The following is a 19,419-nucleotide window of genomic DNA, read 5'->3' on the forward strand; positions in this document are numbered from 1 at the left end:
AAACCTTTGTCTAGACCAGGCCTGCACAACCTGAAGCCACCACTGGCTGCTTACAACCCTTGGCTTGCTGCACACCAAAGGATTTCAGGCAGCTGATAAAAATATAGAGGAAAACATCCTTTGTATGTAGAGGAAATCCTTTGCTGGGCTGCAGGTTGTAAAGGCTTAGGCTAGCCTCAAAACTAAAATGTTTGGTGCTAGTTTTAGACTGTATCTAAAGTTCTTAGTTAATGTTATAGCAGTCTAGCTACCTTGTACCTAGGTCCCACAATCACAGGCTTAGAGTGGAAGGGAAACCAAGAGCGCAAAGTAAAACAGAGAGAAGGGCTATGACTTGCCCAACAACACAAGGTTCTAAAGTAGCAGAGTTGGGATCTGAACCCATGTCCTCTAGATTCTAAATCTGGTGCTTTTCCCGCTGTACCACAATGGATCTTGGGCTTTGCGTGAGTTTGGAAATACAGATGGGGCCTGAAGTTAGATAGGGATACACACCAGACATTGCAAAAATGAAAGGTCTAGAAGAGGAGGAAAGATTTGCTATGTGATGGAAAAGAAAGGGATGAGAGGAAGGAGAGAGAGGTGGAAGAAGAGAGAGAAAGGGAGAAAGTGGGAGAGGGAGAAAGGAAGGGCAAGGGAGAGAGAGAAAGTTATCAGAGACAGTTGGGGCTGACCACAAAATGCATTTAAGTAATTTTCAGGTTCCATTAAAGTTTTTGTTTGGATGGAATCCCAACCTGTCTGCATAATAAAAGAAAAGGGTTTGTATACCAATGTTTGGTTGCTTTTACTTCTGCATTTGAGCAAAGAAGTGCTTTCTGACATGTTAGCTTGGGAAGTCAAACTAACCCACAGCATTGTTCTTGAAACTGGAGAGGACAGTGAGTATTCTGCAAAACCTGAGTCTTGTGTCAGACGTGAAAGAACTATGGGAACGTGAGTTAATCTGACTCCTGTTACAAGAAGTTCACCCTTCCCTCAAAGCCCTGCATTGCCAGAAGCTGTTTTACAGCTGTCCTGATGATGGAATATGTCTGAACACAGATCTGAAAAGTGGACGTACTCTGACAGTCTTGCAAGAATAACAAATGCTACACCAAACTAAGAGCTACTATCAAAGAAAGCCTCTGAGAAACTGAGCTCGTCTTCCTGGACGGGGGGTGGGGAGGCTGGGGGACAGTTTGGAACGTCCAAGACCATGGGTAGGATCACAGACTGAATGAAGTCAACTTTCTATCATACGTATTTATTCTTGCATTTAATAAAGCAATGTTAATAAGAGTTCCTTACCTGCTGTACAAATTTCTGGTCAATAGATCGCTTTGCAATACTTGGCTGGAAATCAGGGCTCTCCAAAAATCTTAAAAAGAACTCGTATACCAACTATAACAGAAATTTAAAGGGCAAGTAAAGAAACTGTTACACAGCTCCACCAAGACTCTTTTTAATAGTAGATACGCATGCAACACACACAGCCTGCAGTGGACTTTAGAAAACAGACTAAGTGCTTATAGATTCTAGACGAGGGAACAGAGGCTGCCAGCATGGACATACCAGGAAGCAATTAGAATCAGCAGCAGGTATGAATGGAACCTGAAGGTCATCTAGGTCATTAGTCCCCTGGAGGTATGACCACAAATCACATTAAGAGATCTGACTAGCTAGGCTGGAGTTACACCCTACACTCCTCTCCCACCACTACAGTGGAATCTGCCCAGATCAAAGAGCAGCTTGGCTGGGCACGTGAACCAGAATGGGTACTTCTCAAAAATGCTATGAAATTGGTCTACTACAGGAGTACTATTGGACCTACTCTAAAGAGTAGCCTTTCATTCCATCCCGAATGAAGACTGCAGATACATGTACCTTTTAAAAATTGGTAAGCTAGTTCACTAATCACATTAAATGGCAGGACTTTTATAAATATATAGTCCTTTTAAAGACTATGTTTTTAAAAAGCAAAATTTTAATTAAGTTTTTTATTAATAATTGGTATGACTTTGCCTATACACATTTCCAGGAGAAAATAGAATTGTTTAAGTTGTAACAGTCTAAAGTTGAAAAAAATCAACTTCATTAAATGATTACTAAGTAGTAGGCACTGGGGATACAACTGCAAAGACAGTTCTTACCCTCAAGGGGTAAGGAGGGGGCACATAAGTACAACATGTTCAAAGATAAGTAAATTAAGGATATATATAAGGTAAATCTACATTTCACTGAAGGAGAATCACTAACAACTGGGGGAATCAGGAAAGACCTCTAGAAGAAGGTGGCACTTGAGTTAAGCCTGGAAGGGATCTAGGGACTCCAAGAAGTAGAGGTGGAGGTGAGCATTCCAGGCATTGGTGGAAAGAGACAACATATGCCAAGGCATAAATGGGGGAGATGGAGTTGATTAAATATGGAAGGTAAAACTGAAGTGATTGGGAGGTAGAAGGTGGAGGCAAAGAAGTACAGACAGTCTGTTTTTAGGGATTTTGCTGTGAAGGGAAGGAGAAGTGTACAGCTAGAAGATGATAGGGTCGAGTGAAGATCAAGGGGATATTTTAGCATATTTTCAAGCAGCAAAGAAGAAGCCAGTAGAAAAGAAAAAGCTCTGAAAATTAGGAAGATGGGGATGATCAAAGAAAGAAGCAAGCTACCAAAGGGAAGAGATGAGATCAAGGACAGAAAGGGGGGGAGGGGGAACTAGCAAGGAGAAGGGCAGCTTCATCGTCCAAGACTAGAGCAAAGTTGAAGCTTCTGGAAAACGATACTGAAATGATGTGAAGTATACATTGGGGGAAGGGGGCAGAGAAAGAAAATTTGCCACAAATGACATCTTTTCCCTCCCTCCCCAACGTCCCCAACTAAGGAGGAGAAGAGACAATTTTGGAGGAAAGAAGAGAAGATAAAATTTGGAATATGTGCTTAAGGGAAGGACTGGAATGCTTCAGTGAAGGCCCAAGTGAGACTAGATAACAAATATTCAGCGGACCCATTTGGCAGCTATGCGGCCTTTGATGATGAATGCTGATGGAGAAAGAGGAGTGGTAAATGGGGGTGGGGTGGGGCAATTTGGGGCTGAGATTTAGCAAGGGATGAATAGCAACAGGACACTGGGATAAGGGATTCAAGGACCAAGGACAGTGTAAAGTTAAATCCAAAGTTTGTTTACATGTAGTAAGCCCAACAGATATTTTATTGTACTGAATTTTTACTCACCCCTTTCCACAAACATTTAAAATGACCCCCAAAAGAAAAACTACCAAAAGATATATATCAGATAAATGAAAATTAAAGTTAGTTAGTTTAAATATTTATATTTTAATTGAAGAGAAATTCCATTTAAGCATATTAAATCAATTTGATTATTTTTTGAGTGGGAATGTAAGAAATCATTGAAACTTGAGGATTAGGGAATGTAGAGGGACTTAACACTTTAAGCAGGATTATTATTATTATTTTGGTTAGAGCTTTTTAGGTGTACTTTTCCTCCCAAATGCACACAATGACTTCCCCTAGGGGAAAGAAGACAAGTAAAAGAAGGTGGGGAATGGGTTTGGTATATTAAGATAATATATTCATCTATTGAGGGGGGGGATGAGTTTCAATATATGAGATATACTCTGAGCTGTCAGATTATGTCTGGAGTACTGTGTTCAATTTGGGATGCCATATTTTGGGAAGGATATTGACAAGCTTGAGGGTATATGCAGAATAGGCAATGAGGATGGTGAAAGGCCCGGGAGTTCAAGCCATGTAAGGACCGGCTGAGCCACCTGGGGCTGGATATGATAACTATATTCTGCAGATGAGCAGCCATCATGTGTAAGACAGATTAGTCTTGTTCTTTTTGTCCCCAGACGCCAGAACCAGAAAGAATGGGCAGAAGTTGCAAAAGGTTAAATTTAGGATTCACATCTGGAAAAACAAAAAACTTAACTAAAACTATCCAAAAGTGAATTGGGACAGGTAGGTGGCACAATGGATAGAGTGCTGGGCCTGGAGTCAGGAAGACTTGAGTTCAAATCCTGCACCAGACACTTACTAGCTGTGTGACCTTGGGCAAGTTGCTTCACCCTATTTGCCTCAGTTTCCTCATCTGTAAAATAAACTGGAGAAGGAAATGGCAAACCACTCCAATGTCTTTGCCAAGCAAACCTCAAAATGGAATCACAGAGTTGGATACAACTGAAAAAAATGAATAACAACAACAAAAAAGTGAAATGGGCTACCATGCAGCCCCCTCATTGAAAGTTCCCCTCATTGAAAGTCTTTAAGCAAAGGCTGGACGACCACTTGAAGAGAACGTTTGTAGATGGGATTCCTATTCAGGCACAAGTGGGACTAGTTAAAGATGATTCTCCTCTCATTCTCCAAGTTCCTTTCCAACTGTAAGATTTCATTTCTTCTTTTTTTTTTTTAAGAGATAAACTTATATTCTGAGGTCTTTTTCCAAACATACAAACAAAAATAAAATCGTAGAGTTGGAAAGGGCTTCGAAGAGATCATCTAGTTCAATCACCTCATTTGGCAGGAAGAAGAAGCAAAGCCTCAGAGAGGTTAGTTGTTTTGCTTCGTGAACAGCAGAGCTAAAATTTAGGTCTCCTGACTCCCAGTCCAATATTCTTACTTTAAATCATGGTGTGAATTTCTTTGCTCTATACTATAAAATCTTATTAATTCAAATTCACTTTGGGAAAGGCTAGGATCACTTGATTAAGTCTGAAATGCAGAATATTAGTTAAAAGGTGTCATTAGTTTCTACTCTATATGAGAAAAAATTACTTTAAAAAAAAAGGAGGGGGGTTAATTTGCCAAGTAAGGATCTAATTATACACAAAAGTTTTGATGAAATAGAAAGCATCATATTAAATTACTACTCAATTAAATCAAATCCAATGTTCATATGCAAACAGATACTACTTTAAGAGCAGTAAATAAAAATTAAGTAAACACCTTTTCCTTAAAATTTGCCCCAATTCTGTAGAAGGGCCATGACTCCAGAATCATGGAAATCTGAATGTAGGTCTGCCTATAATACCTTTGTTTTTCAAGTAGAACTTAAAATGGCAATTTATTGACCATAAGCTGTGGGTTTATGGATTTTGTTTTTTGACATCTCAAAACTCTGCTTGCTATCTGACTTGCAGATTTAAGAAATTAATTTAATTTAGTTTAGAGGCAACAAGTCCCAACTACCTCAAATATTTTGTTTATACAATTCAGCTTCAGTTTGTACAATTCAGTTTCAGTGCAATGTAAAAAGAAAACAAAATTTATAAACTAAGCATTTGTAATTTCAGTTTGACTTGCACTTTGATCAAATCTAATACTTTCCTGCTGTCATCTAAAAAGCTATGTAAATTTAACAAGCTTCTATTGCAAATATTTTGAAAACCAAACAATTCTAGAAGATAAAATGGAATTACTTAAGTATTATAGAAGTTCAAGGGGGCATCAACTAAGACATATCCTTCCTACTTCAGGCCTATCGAAGATACTTAGTTTTTAAGATGGTCACACTTTAAGCATTCCCAAGCTGTGCTGCAGCAGGAAGATGATACATTGAACAATTAAAGATAAAAAAAAATCTCAAGAACCTATATAGTGTGTATATTGTTTTGTGACTCTGTTAATACCGTAAGCCAGTATATCTTGTGATATTTTTCACCTACCTTTATCATTCTTGTGATCAAATTGCAGTGTCAAAATTTTAAATTTAGTCTTTTGCTAAAATTGACATATGTAAGGATGCTTCTTCATTATTCAGTGGTTTCAGTCATGTCCGACTCTTCATGACCCCATTTGGGGTTTTATTGGCAAATACACTGGAGTTCTTTGCCTTCTGCTTCTCCAGTTCATTTTACAAATGAGGAAACTAAGGCAAACAAGGTCAAGTAACTTGCCCAAGGTCACACAGCTAGTAAATGTCTGAGGCCAGATTTGAACTCAGGAATACGAGTCTTCCTAGTGCTCTATCCACTGTGCTATCTAGCTACTTGTTACTAACATTTTTTGCATACCAAAGATGCCTCTGTATTTAAAAAAAAAATTAACTCTGTGCAACAGTCAAAATCCTTCAGTTCCAACATTTTCCTTATGTCTTACAAGCCTACTCAAGAGGAAAAAAATAACAGTATTGAGAGGGGGGGTACAGGAGGGAGGAAAGATAAAGTGTGGCTGAGGATACTTTAAGGAACAGGCTTAATTATTGATTATTTCTTTAGAAAGTGAGAAAATATCAAGTGGGTAAATTTTAAAATAAATTTATCTATGAATTTAATAATTGGAATCTACAATGGAAGATACAACAATGAGCAGAGAAGAATTATCTTGACTTTGAATGATCCATAAATAGTCAACACACAATTGTGCTTCACACCTGTATGTGAGGCCATGATGCCTCAAGGGTTGGTTCATCTTCTTCAGGATCAAAGTCTGGATTATCGCTTGGAGGAAGAGTCCTGAAGATATTGACACTGATCTATGAACAAAAACACATTTACAGACTTAAATTCTGTTAGGTAAGGACAGACTGACAATTAAAAGGGATTTATTTTTTTAAGATTATTTTTTGATAACTCAGAAATTGAGGCAGCTAGGTAGTATAGAGTGGATAGAGCCCTGAAATTGGAGTCAGGAAGAACCAAGTTCAAATTGGGCCTCAAATGCTTTTTAACTATCTGCCCCTGGGCAAGTCACTTAACTTTGGTCAGTCTATCTCCCAATCCCTAAAGTGGGGACAGTAAAAGCACCTACACCCAGGTTCACTGTAAGGACCAAGTGAGATAATATTTCTAAAGTGTTTTGTACATCTTAAAGGTATAGCTCAGTGTTAACTCCACAACTCTATATGAGATTTACAGGAAAAAAAAAACCCTCTCTTGAAATTCAAGAGAAGTTGCTTTCTTTCCTTATTTCTAATCTCTCTCTTTGATTTCATCAGATCTCAGATCCAAAATCCAAACAGGGATGACCTTGGGTTCTCTCTCCTATTCCCTGAATTATTACTTCTTTCTTTCATCTTCCTGCAAAGATGACGTGAATCCAAAAAGTCAACAAGCATTTTATTAAGCGCTTGCTAAAACACGGGTATAATTCTTCAATATGCTCCTACCTCTGAAATATTTGGCAAATTCTTTTTGCACTGGACAGTATCATTCTTCATTTGGGTAGATGTCTAATTCCTATTTCTTTGAGGGTATTGACTGGCTCATTTCCTCTGTCTCTCCTGCACCTAACATAATATAGGAGGCACTTAATTTGTTCAATTGAATTCAACCTTTTTTAAACATAGTAAATAGCTCCTCAGGAGCTCATTTCTACATTCACAAAGCTGTCTAGGGAAACAGCATTTGGAAAAGCAAGTAAACTAAACATCCCCCACACCCACCCCAATAAAACAAAACAAAACAAAACCAGTCTTACAGTTTAGCTTAAATAACTGATTAAGCTGCATAGTTATAACCCCCAAATATAAGCAAAAGAAACATCTGAAAGGGACCAGGCCATAGATGCCAATGTTCCTAGAATTTCACTTGGATCATAAATAAAGCAACAGGTCCTTATTATCACTGATGCAGCATCCTTGGTAAGACACATGAGCCCACTGAACCCCTTTTAGTCATTTCTTCATAAGAAAAGGAACACAGAGGGCTATCTCACTTACACCTAATAATGTGGCAAACACACTGAGAGATGAGACTTATCAATAATCATCAGAAGGTTTGTCAACCTTGGGACTATAGATTTGGTTTTTTAGCATGTGGTACCTACCTTAAGTTCTTTTCTTTCTTTTTTTTTAAATTATAAAACATTCAGAATAGTAAGATATTATGTCACATATACTAATCAATAAACTGTTGAATATTCAGGTTCTTTGAAACAATGCCATGAGGATTTACCTACTCCTATTTACCATTAAATTAAGATTCTTATACCTCAAAATAAAGTAACAAATATTTTCCCAAGTCAGACACAAGGCAGGCAATCATTACAATTTAAGAGCTTGGTTGGTTTCTTAGTACTAATAAGAGTAACAAAGTAACAAATTGGTTCACTTTGCTTATAATATTCATATACAAATAACATGGTTACTGATCATCTCCAGGCTCAAATATAAAATACTGCTTAACTTTTAAAATTCTTCCTAACCTGGTTTCTTCTTACCTTTCCAGTCTTCTACCTTCTTCCCCTCCATGACACCTGGCTCTCTGTTGTTCCTTGTTCACAGAACCCAATACACCATTTCTTAAACTCCATGCATTTTCACTGGCTATCTCCTTCCCATGCTTGGAATTATCTCCTTGCTCATTTTAGCCTCTAAGCTTTCCTGGCTTCCTTCAAATCTCAGCTAACAACCTAGCCTTTTCTGATACCTGTCAATGCTAATGCTTTCCCTTTGAGCTGACCTCCAATTCATCCTTGCTATAGTTTGTTCGTACATTACATGTTCTCTCCATTTGGATTACGAGCTCCTTGAGGAAGGAGCTGCTCTTGCCATTCTTTGTAACCCCAGCAATTACTTTGATTACTTTGTACAGTGTGTGGCACATAGTAGGTGCTTTAATAATTACTTAATTTGTCTTGACAGAGTTGGGAAGAACCATTCTTACCTAGAATTTCAATTAGTCATTATTTTTCAAAAGCAGAAACTAAATTTCACCTGATCTAAGACACTGAATCACATTTTACTAGGTTAGGGCATGGTATCTTAGCCACTTTGACTTAAATGGTGTTTTTTGTGCAGCTAGGTGGCACAGGGAATAGAGCAATAAGCTTGGAATCAGGAAGACTCATTTTCATGAGTTCAAATTTAGCCTCAAATGATTACTAGCTGTGCAACCCTGGAAAAGTCATTTAGCCCTGTTTGTCTCAGTTCCTCATCTGTAAAATGAGCTGGAGAAGGAAATGGCAAAGTACTCCAGTATCTTTGCCAAGAAAACTCCAAATAGAGTCATGAAGAGTCAGACATGACAGAAAAAAAACTCAACAACGACAACATACCTTTTGTCCTTAGAGTCAACAATTTTGTTAATGGAGAATATAGCTGTCTTCTTAAAAGCTACAAAGATTTCCAAATCAAGAAATATTTTAAGTCACTAAAGACAAGGGAGAAATTTTCATTTTCTTCACTAGAGACTTATAAAGAAAAGCAAATGTAAATGCAAACAAAGGACATATTACAGATCACAAGATTTAGAGTTGGAAGATACTTGACAGATCTATCTAGTCTAACCCCCTGTTAAAAAAAAAAGGATAAGCTGTTGTCATTCATTCATTTCAGTTGCATCTGACTCTTCATGACCCAATTTGAGGTTTTCTTGGCAGAGATACTGGAGTGGTTTGCCATTTCCTTCTCCAACTCATTTTACAGAAGTGGAAACGGAGGCAAATAAGGTTAAGTGACTTGCCCAGAGTTACAATCACATAGGCGGTAAATAGCAGAGTCTGGATTCAAACCCAAGTCCTCTGAAGCAAAAGCTAGCACACATGCTGGGATACCACGTTGATTTAAATCAAGAGATCTTAACTTGAGGTCCACAAACCCCAAAGAGGTTTATGGACAAATCTGAAGACAGTCTATGAATCTGGATAAGATTACATCCTGATTTTCACTAATCTCTAACTAAAATTTAAGACTTACTTCAATCATCAATGTAGTCAATAAATCATTATTCTAAGAAGAGGCTCACAGAATTCACTAGACTGCCAAAGGGATCCTTGACAGAAAAAAAAGATTAAGAACCCCTGGCTTTTGATTAAGCTTTAGAATGAGTTCCTTATAATAGACACTAACAAGGATTTAGGACATTAATAACCTCTTTGGTAGCTTATAATTCATACTGAAATAGGGCTCCCTCTCACAATAAAACACATATCAGTTTTTAGGTGGTTAATGAGTATTCCACTGGCACAAAAGTACCCCACTAACACCAAAAGGCAAATACACATTTCTAAGGCAAAAGATGCTATTTATTTATATCCTGTCCTTCCCTTTTAACCATCTTTGGACTTTAATAGGGACAAATTAATTTTAATTGGTGTCTCTCTCCACCCTATTTGTTGCTATTAAAAATTTGCTCATTTTATTATATTGGGGCATTCCTCCCCAATGCCCAATGAAGAATTAATTTTTTCAAGTCTTTTTCAAAAATTATTTTTTTAAAATAACAAAAATCTATTTTCTCTGTCTCCTACCTCACTTGTCTCAATGGAGAAAAAAAAAAGAAAAAAAATCTTTGTGAAAAATATGCCGTCAAGCAAAAAAATTCTTGCACTGTCCATATCCAAAACAGACATGCCTCAATCTGTACTTTGGGTCCATTACCTGTCGAAGGCAGATAGTATGTTTCATAATAGTTCTCTAAAATTGTGGTTGATCAGAGTTCTTAAGTCTTTCAAAGTTATCTTTATGGTATTCTTGCTTTGGTATAAACTGTGTTCCAAATTCTGCTTACTTTATTCTGCATCAGTTCACGTGTTTTCTCAAGTTTCTCTGAGACCAACCTCTTTCATCATTGCTTATAGTAAAATCATATCCCATCATATTTGTATGTCATAATTTGTGGCTCTCTGCAGCAGATGAATAGAGAGATTTAAGCAAAGGAGGAACCTGAAGTTAATACAGGCTTTTATCTCTCACATGGATGACTGAAATTGTCTAAGTGGTCTTCTAGCTTCTGATTTCTTCTTTCCAACTCATTCATCTCTTTGCCATTTCAATCTTTATAAACAGAGCTAATGAAGCAACTGCTCTGATCAAAACTCTTCAATGGCTCTTTACTGTATACTTAACTAAGTACACATATGCCTAGCCTTGTATTCAAGGCCCTCCAAAACCTGTGGCACTTTACCTATCCAGCTCTTTCCCACTGTCGCCCCTCAAGCCAAAGTGTACTAAAATTCACTATGCACCAAAACTTCCTGAAGTCTTCCCTTTTGTCCCTTTGAGCATACTATGCACGAAGCATTCTATTCTCTCTCATCTCCAACTGCTGAAATTGTACCCATCTTTCAAAATCCATTTCTGATGCCACCTCTTTCATGAACATTCCTGCGTCACAGGAACAGAAAGGACAGAAAGACAAGAGAGACTTTGCCTTAAAGCACTAATAGTACTTACATTCCAGAAACACCTAAACAACACAGGTTAGCACCTCCTTAGCAAGATTAGTTAAAAAGGGAGGAATCTGCTTTCTTCCCCACCCTATCCCCTACTCCCAGAATTGGCCTTTCCCTTCCTCAGGAGTGGTCTGGGCTGCCTAGGTGAGCAGGTGTATGAGGATTCTATATTCTCTCCAAGTTTGTCCTGAATTAATTTGAGGGCTCATACTATTGTTTCTATACTCAACACAAAAATCCCAGCCAGGCTGCTCATTTCTTTCCCCCTGCCTCACCTAAATACCAACCAGATACCTTGCTCTCCCCCACACCTAATTACTCCTCCCTAGAGTAGACTAGGATAGATGATGTCCCTAGAGGAAAGGGATTATTTTGTTTTGGTGTTTTTGTATCCCCAGTGCTAAGCACAGTGATTGGCACATAATAAACATTTTATCTACCTATACATCTTTCTAGCTCCTTATCTCAGCCACAGAAATTTCAAGTGAAGGCTGGACCAGATTATTCCCATCAGAAATTCTTTCCCTCCCCAGTTCTCACACTTGACTCATACTTTTCATATACATTTATATTTATTTTGTAGTCTACTTAGTGCTTGTTTTGTACTCTCCACCCTACTAGGCTGGGGGTAGGGATCTTTTACAAAAGAGACATTTAATGGGGACTTGATTTAACATCTAGCCTAATATTTCCTAATCATTTGTCTCAAAGAAGACTCATTACATCATAGTGCCTTTGACCACAAACACAGAGGAGGAGCCTGAATTAAATCAGACGGTAGAAGAGGCACTACCATTTAAGAATAATCTAGATTTTCATTTATTTACATTTACTTGCTGCATTTAGATAATATCTTTGTTGATTTGAATTTAGGATTAAGAAGCACATCTATTTTACTAGTAATTAACAGTCACTACTAAATAAGATGCTCAATAACAACAAAAGTAAAATCTCATTTTGTTGATCTTACTCATTTAATAAAGCAGGCAGTGATCCAATTTATGAATTTTACATTTTAAGTTGCATGTTTGAAAATATATCTCTTGGTTCCCTTTAGTTCATGCTCTCTCTCGTCTTCTCTTCTTTCTTTCTCTAATATCCTCAATTTCTTCAATGATCTTCATATGGAATGAACTTGACCACCTGGGCAAACTTCCTTATATGTAGGCTTAGAAGCTAAAGATTACATTTGCATTTGTAATCACCCCTTCATAAAATGAATAGGCACCCCTTAAATCTGGGTATGTTAACTTCAGCACCTCTAGTAAAAGCAGTAAAATGGTTTCGTCACAAAATCCAAAGCTTATTTTTGAAGTTTTATGTTTCAGTAATGATTTTCTTTCCTTCCTTGTCTGGGCCTGAGTTTTATCAATTGTCAAATGAAAGAACTGGGCTAGATCTTCTTTCTAATTTTAAAGTACTTAGTGAGATCTCATAGTAAGCTTTTCTCCAGTCAGACCCACAATTTAATCGGTCCTAAAGATGCAGTTGCCTGGGGGCCCTAAGAGATTAAGTAACCAACACTTGCCTGTGGCCACTCGGCTCAGATGTGTCACAGGCTGGCCAGCCAGTGGCCTGACTTGAACTGTGCACAGCCACTCAGCTCAGATTTGTGGGAGGCAGGTTGAACCCAGGGTCCTTTTTATTTTTTTTTAAACTCCCAAAGACAAGCAGATCTCCATCCACTGTAACCGTTGGTTTTACTTTGTATTTGTTATTTTTGTCCCTTCCTTCAATGTCCTAGGCTTCTGGAGGGCAGAGATCAAGTCTTATTCAATCTCTGTAACTTCAGCTCATTTCAGTAAATATTCAAAAACACACTAAGCACAAAGATTCTTTAGACAGAGACCAAAGAAAACAGACTCTGGGATCGAGAAATTTATATCGTACTGGTGGAACGGGGAAGATAGAACCTATACAAGAATATTAGTGCATTCAAAATATGTAAAAAGTTAAACAAAATAATTTCAAGAGAAAAAGCACCAACAAATAAAGAGGATTAGAAAAGGTGTTCTAAAGAAGGTGGCAGCTGAGCAGTGATCTGAAGAAAACCAGAGATTCCATGAAGTACAGGTGAGGAGGGAGGGCAGTCTAGACACAGAAGATCATCTGCATGCAAAGCTATGAAGGGATGGAATGAAATGGAGGAACAAAGAGTAGGCCAGACTGAATAGAAAATGAGAATATGTGAAGAAAAACACATAGGAAGCTTGATAAATGCTTACTGAATTGGACATTGAGGACAAAAAGTCTCTTTTTAAACTTTTGGCCTAAACACCTATAAATAAAACGGTCCTGCCAAAGTTTCAGCTAAATTTCAAGTAATAAAAAAAAATCTTATCTTTTACAAGTAAATTATGACTTGAGCATCTCTTTTTTTATTTCATAAATGGAAGTAAAACATGCCTACCAGATGAAGTTAACTTTGACTGACTCATCTTCAACTGCTTTTTTAAAAATTTAGTTTTAAAATTTAAAGTTAATTTTAAAATTGGTATTTCTATATACATAGTAGATGGAAAAAAGAGGACTGTATGTTAAACTATGTCTCTCTATTATGTACAACTTGCTTTTCTTAATAACGGTTAAAATAAATTAAATATGTAACTTTCAAAGTTGTCCTACTTTTCTGTGACTCTTTCTGGTCTTCCTTCTGTTTTCTTCTGTAGCTGTAAGCCAGCTTCCAAGGTGACTGTTTGGATATATAAATTCTGAGATATTTGCTTTATTAAAAAAGGCAATTTCATTATTTTGGACAGTTATATTAGTCACACCTAACTTTAATCAGGGGTAAATCTAAAGGAACATAAATTTAGAAGCTTACCATTTTCACTATATCAGAATATGTTGATTCAACAAGCACACCACGATTTGTTGAAACATACTCAATCAGTTCATTCAGTGTTGCCCTTTTAATTTCTTTGCTTTTCAAGTCTGCAACAGAGTCCATGAAATCAAATAGTATGCAACACTGCTCCAACTTCTGACAGAAAAGGTCTTGTTGTTCATTTGAAGAGGCATCTATAAACAAAAATATAGAAAAACATGGATGTTATCTATCCATTCAAAAGTTGACTTAAAATATTTAAAGCAAATTATTTCATGAAGCAAAGTATCATACAAAAGTACTTGTATCAAAATGGAAATATAATAAGAAGTGTATTTAGAAGTGTGGGAAGGAAAACGTGGGTCTAAAACCACATTTCAAGTAGAATATATGAAGGAAATTTTGTCATCACAAAAAAATTTTCTGAGACAAATGACAGCATGATTATAAATACTATAAATCAAATTCTTTCTAATATTTCAATGAAAATGGAATTTCAATTCTGAACTTCACACCTAATAAGGACTTAAAATAATCAGTTCAGTGGCTATTTTTTTAAAGGTTCTGTTTATTTAATTATTGGACATCTCCAGAACACAATTCAAACTATTCAGAACCATTACAGGGATTTAAAAGGTACTATTTTCATACTGTCTTCCTACATAGGCAACAGTTTTCTTACTAATACATAAATAAAATTAAGTTAGCAAAAGAGATCTATTGTTTTCTTAAACAGTCCAAAAATTTTTAAATTGTTATTTAACTTTCTTATGTCTTATTTTAAGTTGGAGGCAAGGGATCATGTCTTGTACTTGGAATCACAGACTGTTTAAACTAAAAATAATCCTAGAAATAATCCAATTCAACCTTTCCACTTTACAGATGAAGAAAATGAAGCCCAGAGGAATGAAATAGCATGCCTCCGTAACAAGCTTGTTGATGGCAAAGCTAGACTCAAAATCTGGTCTTCTGATTCTACAGTAGTGGTAGTGATCTCTATCACACCACAAGTATCCTTTCTAGATTCAACACAAGCCTTAAAAATGACCTATAATTTCATTTAGGTCACTGCATTGTTCAACAAGAATCTACTTTACAAAATCCCCAACAAATGGCTATTTAGCTTTCACTTTTGAATAACCCTACTGGCTGAGAAGTTTTTTCTTTATATCAAGTCTGACTCTGTCCCTCTCAAAGTTCCAACTCTCAGTCCAAGCTGCACCCACTGGCATGAAATAAAATGAGTTTAATACTCTTCTACATGTTAGCCTTTCAAATAGTTGAATACAGCAGCCATGTTCCCTAGAGATCTCCTCTCTGAGATAAGCATCTCCAATTCTTTCAGGGGATCCTTACATGATGTGGTCTCCAGTTCCCTCACTAACCTTGCTCTCCTTCTCTGGATACACTCCAATTTATCAAGGTCTTTCCTAAAATGTGGTATCTAGAACTTCAGTATAGTATGTGGTGCTGACCTGGGCAGGGTATAGTGGGACTATCACTTCCCTCATTCTAGATATTATGATGCCTCACCTCTCTTAATGAAGATAAAGATGGCATTACTATTTTAGCTGCTGTGTCACACTGATGACTCATATTGAGCTTGTAGTCCATTAAAATCCAAATATATTTTTCCCCATGAATGGTTACCTAGTAACATTCTCACATTCTGTATTTGGGTCCAAAAAACAATCATGCAGAAAATTTTACATTTCTCCCTTTAAAAATTTCATCTTCTTGGATTTGGCTCATTGCTCTAGACTACACAGGTCTTTTTGGATCCCAGTTCTGTTGTTCAATGTATTAGCCACTCCCCCTCCCCCCTTTAAGCTTCCTATCATCTGCAAATTTTATCCTATCTATATCTTCATAGAAAAATATTGAGCAAAACATTGGCACATTCTATCAAAGGAGCTCAATTAACATTAAATTAATCATCCCTTTGGGTTGGTCATTCAACTAGTTCTGAATTCACTTTAACTCTTGTATTATCCAGTCCACAACTCTCCATTTTGTCCATAATGGCAGACTTTGTTAAGTGCTTTGTTTAAAATAGACTCTTTCCATCCCTGTCTTTGACAGTTAAAGACCTTTCTTTCCTTCCATCAGGGTCCAATACGAGTACCACATTCTCCATGAAGCTTTCCCTAATTCATCCACCACTCTCCCATAGTGATCTCTCTTCTTTCCTCTCACAGCATTCTGTTTCCCTCTTGTTTATATTTATATTATTTTAATTTATGTTATACTCATCCATTTTATTTCCCATACTACAACTTCTTTAGAATGGGGACTATATCTTCACCTTTCTACCCCCAGCACTTAGCACCAATGCATTGTACACAGTGAATGGTTTAAAAATAACTATTACAAATTGAGATATTTGGGGAAGCTGTGTGGTCGAGTTCAAAGGGAGAGCAGAAGCCATAAATCTGAATCTCAGGGCAGATGGTTTCGAGTGCAGTTTCCTTCCTTGAGTCTGGGGTCACCAGAGCACCTTATTCAGGTGCTCCTTTTGCATAGCTCTTTCATCCCTCTTTTTACATCCCAATATACACAGGTTCCCTTAAAAGGTCCAAATTCTTTTTATACATTCTCCTCTACAATAGTAGAAATTAAGTGTCAAAGAGGTCTTATCTCCATTATCCATGTCTATGTGTCTTCTCCTGAGAAATAAAGCATACCTATAATGAAATTACACTCCAACATCATTGGTCTTAGGCTGAAATGGACGTTTTCCAATCTACAATGATTTTGGAAAGAGGCTGTTGTTAACTATCACCTCATATATATATATATATATATATATATATATATATATATATATATATATATATATATATATATACACATATATATATATATATATATATACATATATATATATATCACTGTAACTGGAACCATAGAGTGAATAGACTTTGCAGTCACCTCTGAAAGGCTGCCAACTTGTATGGTACCAAAATGCAGCACCTTTTCCTGTATATTCCATCTTATAAGTTAAACAAATGGTCATTAAATACCAAAAATATTCAAGCTATAATAATGGACACTGAGGGAAAGTGGTAAGAGTTGTGTTCCCTGCTCTCAAGACTAAGTTGAGAGAGTACACACATGGGAAAAGATTCTAAGCATGCAGTAAATTACTAGTGCTAAACAAATTAGTATGATAGGACTTAAGGAGATACCACTTCTGACTGAAACAATGAAGACTTCACAAAAGTAGAATTTGGGCTGGGCTTTAAAAAATGATTAAGATTCTGATACGCAGAGAAGGTATTCTAGGAAGGGAAAAAGCATGGGCAGAGGTACAAAGCATGAGGAATGTTCAGCGCATGATAAGTAGAATAGTCTGGCTAGAACCAAAGGTTTACATGGGAAGAAAGAGAGTCAAGAATTGCCTTAACACTTGGCTAAGTAAGAAGTTTGGACTTCTGCCTGTGGGTAATGAGGAACACAATGAAGATTTCTGAATAGGAAAGTAGCATGATGAAATTGGTGTTTTAGTCATTCACACCTTCAATAGGGATACAAAATGGATTAGATTTAACTAAGACTATAGAAAAAGAGACCACTTAGGAAGTTACTGCAATTATCCAGGCATATTATGATAAAGGTCTAAATTAGGATAGTGGCAGAGATAATGAAACACAAACACACATACACACACACACACACACACACACACATACACACACACACACACACCCCACTTAAGCAAAAATCAAAAGGAATTTGCCACTAATTGAATATCAGGATTTTAACAAGTAAAAGGTAAAAGTCAAAGAGAACTCCACATTTTCAAAGTAGGGTAACTGGGAGAATGGTGGTAGGATTCATTAATGGAAATAATGAGTTCAGAAAGATGAAAGTAATTTAGGAAACAGGATGATGAGGTCAGTTTTAGACACGATTTTAAGGTGACTGCATGACAACTCAGTGGAAGTATCTAGCAGGTAGTTGGAAATGCAAGAATAACTTTTAGGTGGGGGTGAGGGATTTGAAGTATACATTTAGGGGTTTTGATCATGTTAGGTATGACTGTCTGAGATCACCAAGGATAAAAAAAAAGAGAGAACAGAAGGCCCAAGGCTGAAACTTGGGTGATGTCTACAGTAAGATCCAGGAAAAGGAAAAGAAGGAATAATCAGAGAAAGGAAGAACAGATACTCTGTCACAGAAACTAAGAGATAAGTTTTTCAAAGATAGACGTTAGTCAGTAGTGACAATTACCATAGAGAAGTCAAGGAGAATGAGGGCTGAAATAAGACATTACACGTGGTGAATAATGTGTCCCTGGCAACTTTTAAGAAGAAAATTTCAGGAGAGGGGAAAGGTCAAAACATAAAAGGGTTGCTAAGACTGTAACAGGAGCTGGTTGTCAACTATTACTAGTTGGGAATACTTCTCTGAGGTTCAAGATGCGTATACAAGACAGTATAAATATAATATTGGAGGTAAGCCTATAGATACAGGTCTGGCCATTACCAAGAGACCATAACTTTCCTGAAATTGAATGAAGAATCAGAAGACAGATGATTTTTCCTAATTGTCCTTAACTTGTTTCTTTACAAACATCATTATAGGATTCTTTTAAGTGGTGAACAGAAAATTTCTGTTGTATATGAAGATACTGTTACAGTGGCAGTTCCTATTTTTAAAATTAGATTTTATTGGTATCTTTCATTCTTTTTTACATTGTCTACTTTTCCCAGTCTATTCCTCTTCTCCCTCTCTTATAAGAAAGAATTTTTAAAAAATAGAATAAAAGGAAAAAATTCAGCAAAACCAACCAATACATTAAAAAAAAAATCTCACATTATATATGGTGCTCTACATCTGTGGACCCCTGCAAGAGTGCAGAGGTGTGTCTTCTTCTGGCCAAGTCCAACCTTTGTAATTTTATAACATTTAGTTTTGATTGCCTTGCAGTCCTTTCTATTTATGTACTCATACATTGTCTTCCAGGCTCTGCTTACTTCTCTATTCATTAGTTCTAAGCTTCTGCATAGTTCTCACTATTTATCACATTTATTATTGGTTATAGCACAGTAATATGCCATTACTGTCCTAGACCACTGTTTGTTTAGCCATTCCCCAACTGATATAATATTTGGAGATATCAAAGCAGAGCCCCTTGTAAATAACTCTTGACATTTTCCTTTGAAGGTGGATGCTATCACCTCCCTGATGTCATGGTCCTCTCTTTGAGAATGAAGGACAAAAAACAACCCCAATTGATAGCCATCTACTTTGTTTTTAGTTCTTGGCTACTAGAAAAAGTGCCACTATAAATAATGTAGTGCATAAAGAGCCTCTCTTTTTAGTAAATAATGTCCTTGGAGGACAAGCTGAGAAGTAAAAATTTTTGGTTCAAAAGGTATGTACATTTTAATCATTTTATTTGTATAACTTCCAATTGCTTCCCAGAATGGTTATACCAATTCACAGCTCCACCAAGAATGCCTGCCTTTCCATAA

At 36.7% G+C, this 19,419-nt stretch overlaps 1 protein-coding gene across 2 annotated transcripts in view; it reads right to left on the reverse strand.

Annotated features, from left to right (window-relative positions):
- Positions 1 to 19,419, reverse strand: part of PPP2R5A (protein phosphatase 2 regulatory subunit B'alpha) — an 80,025-nt gene that overhangs the window by 19,922 nt on the left and 40,684 nt on the right. The window contains exons 2-4 of one of the 2 annotated variants that reach the window (XM_021007780.2): positions 13,937 to 14,133; positions 6,371 to 6,472; positions 1,291 to 1,383 (exon numbers count right to left, since the gene is read on the reverse strand). In XM_021007780.2, the coding sequence (XP_020863439.1) occupies positions 1,291 to 1,383; positions 6,371 to 6,472; positions 13,937 to 14,133 (392 nt within the window). The remainder of the gene's footprint in view (positions 1 to 1,290; positions 1,384 to 6,370; positions 6,473 to 13,936; positions 14,134 to 19,419) is intronic. The other variant, XM_078156325.1, reaches the window with a different exon arrangement.

Source organism: Phascolarctos cinereus, unplaced genomic scaffold (assembly GCF_003287225.1).
Source record: "Phascolarctos cinereus isolate Bilbo 61053 unplaced genomic scaffold, phaCin_HiC Scaffold_5;HRSCAF=322, whole genome shotgun sequence".
Lineage (NCBI taxonomy): Eukaryota > Metazoa > Chordata > Mammalia > Diprotodontia > Phascolarctidae > Phascolarctos > Phascolarctos cinereus.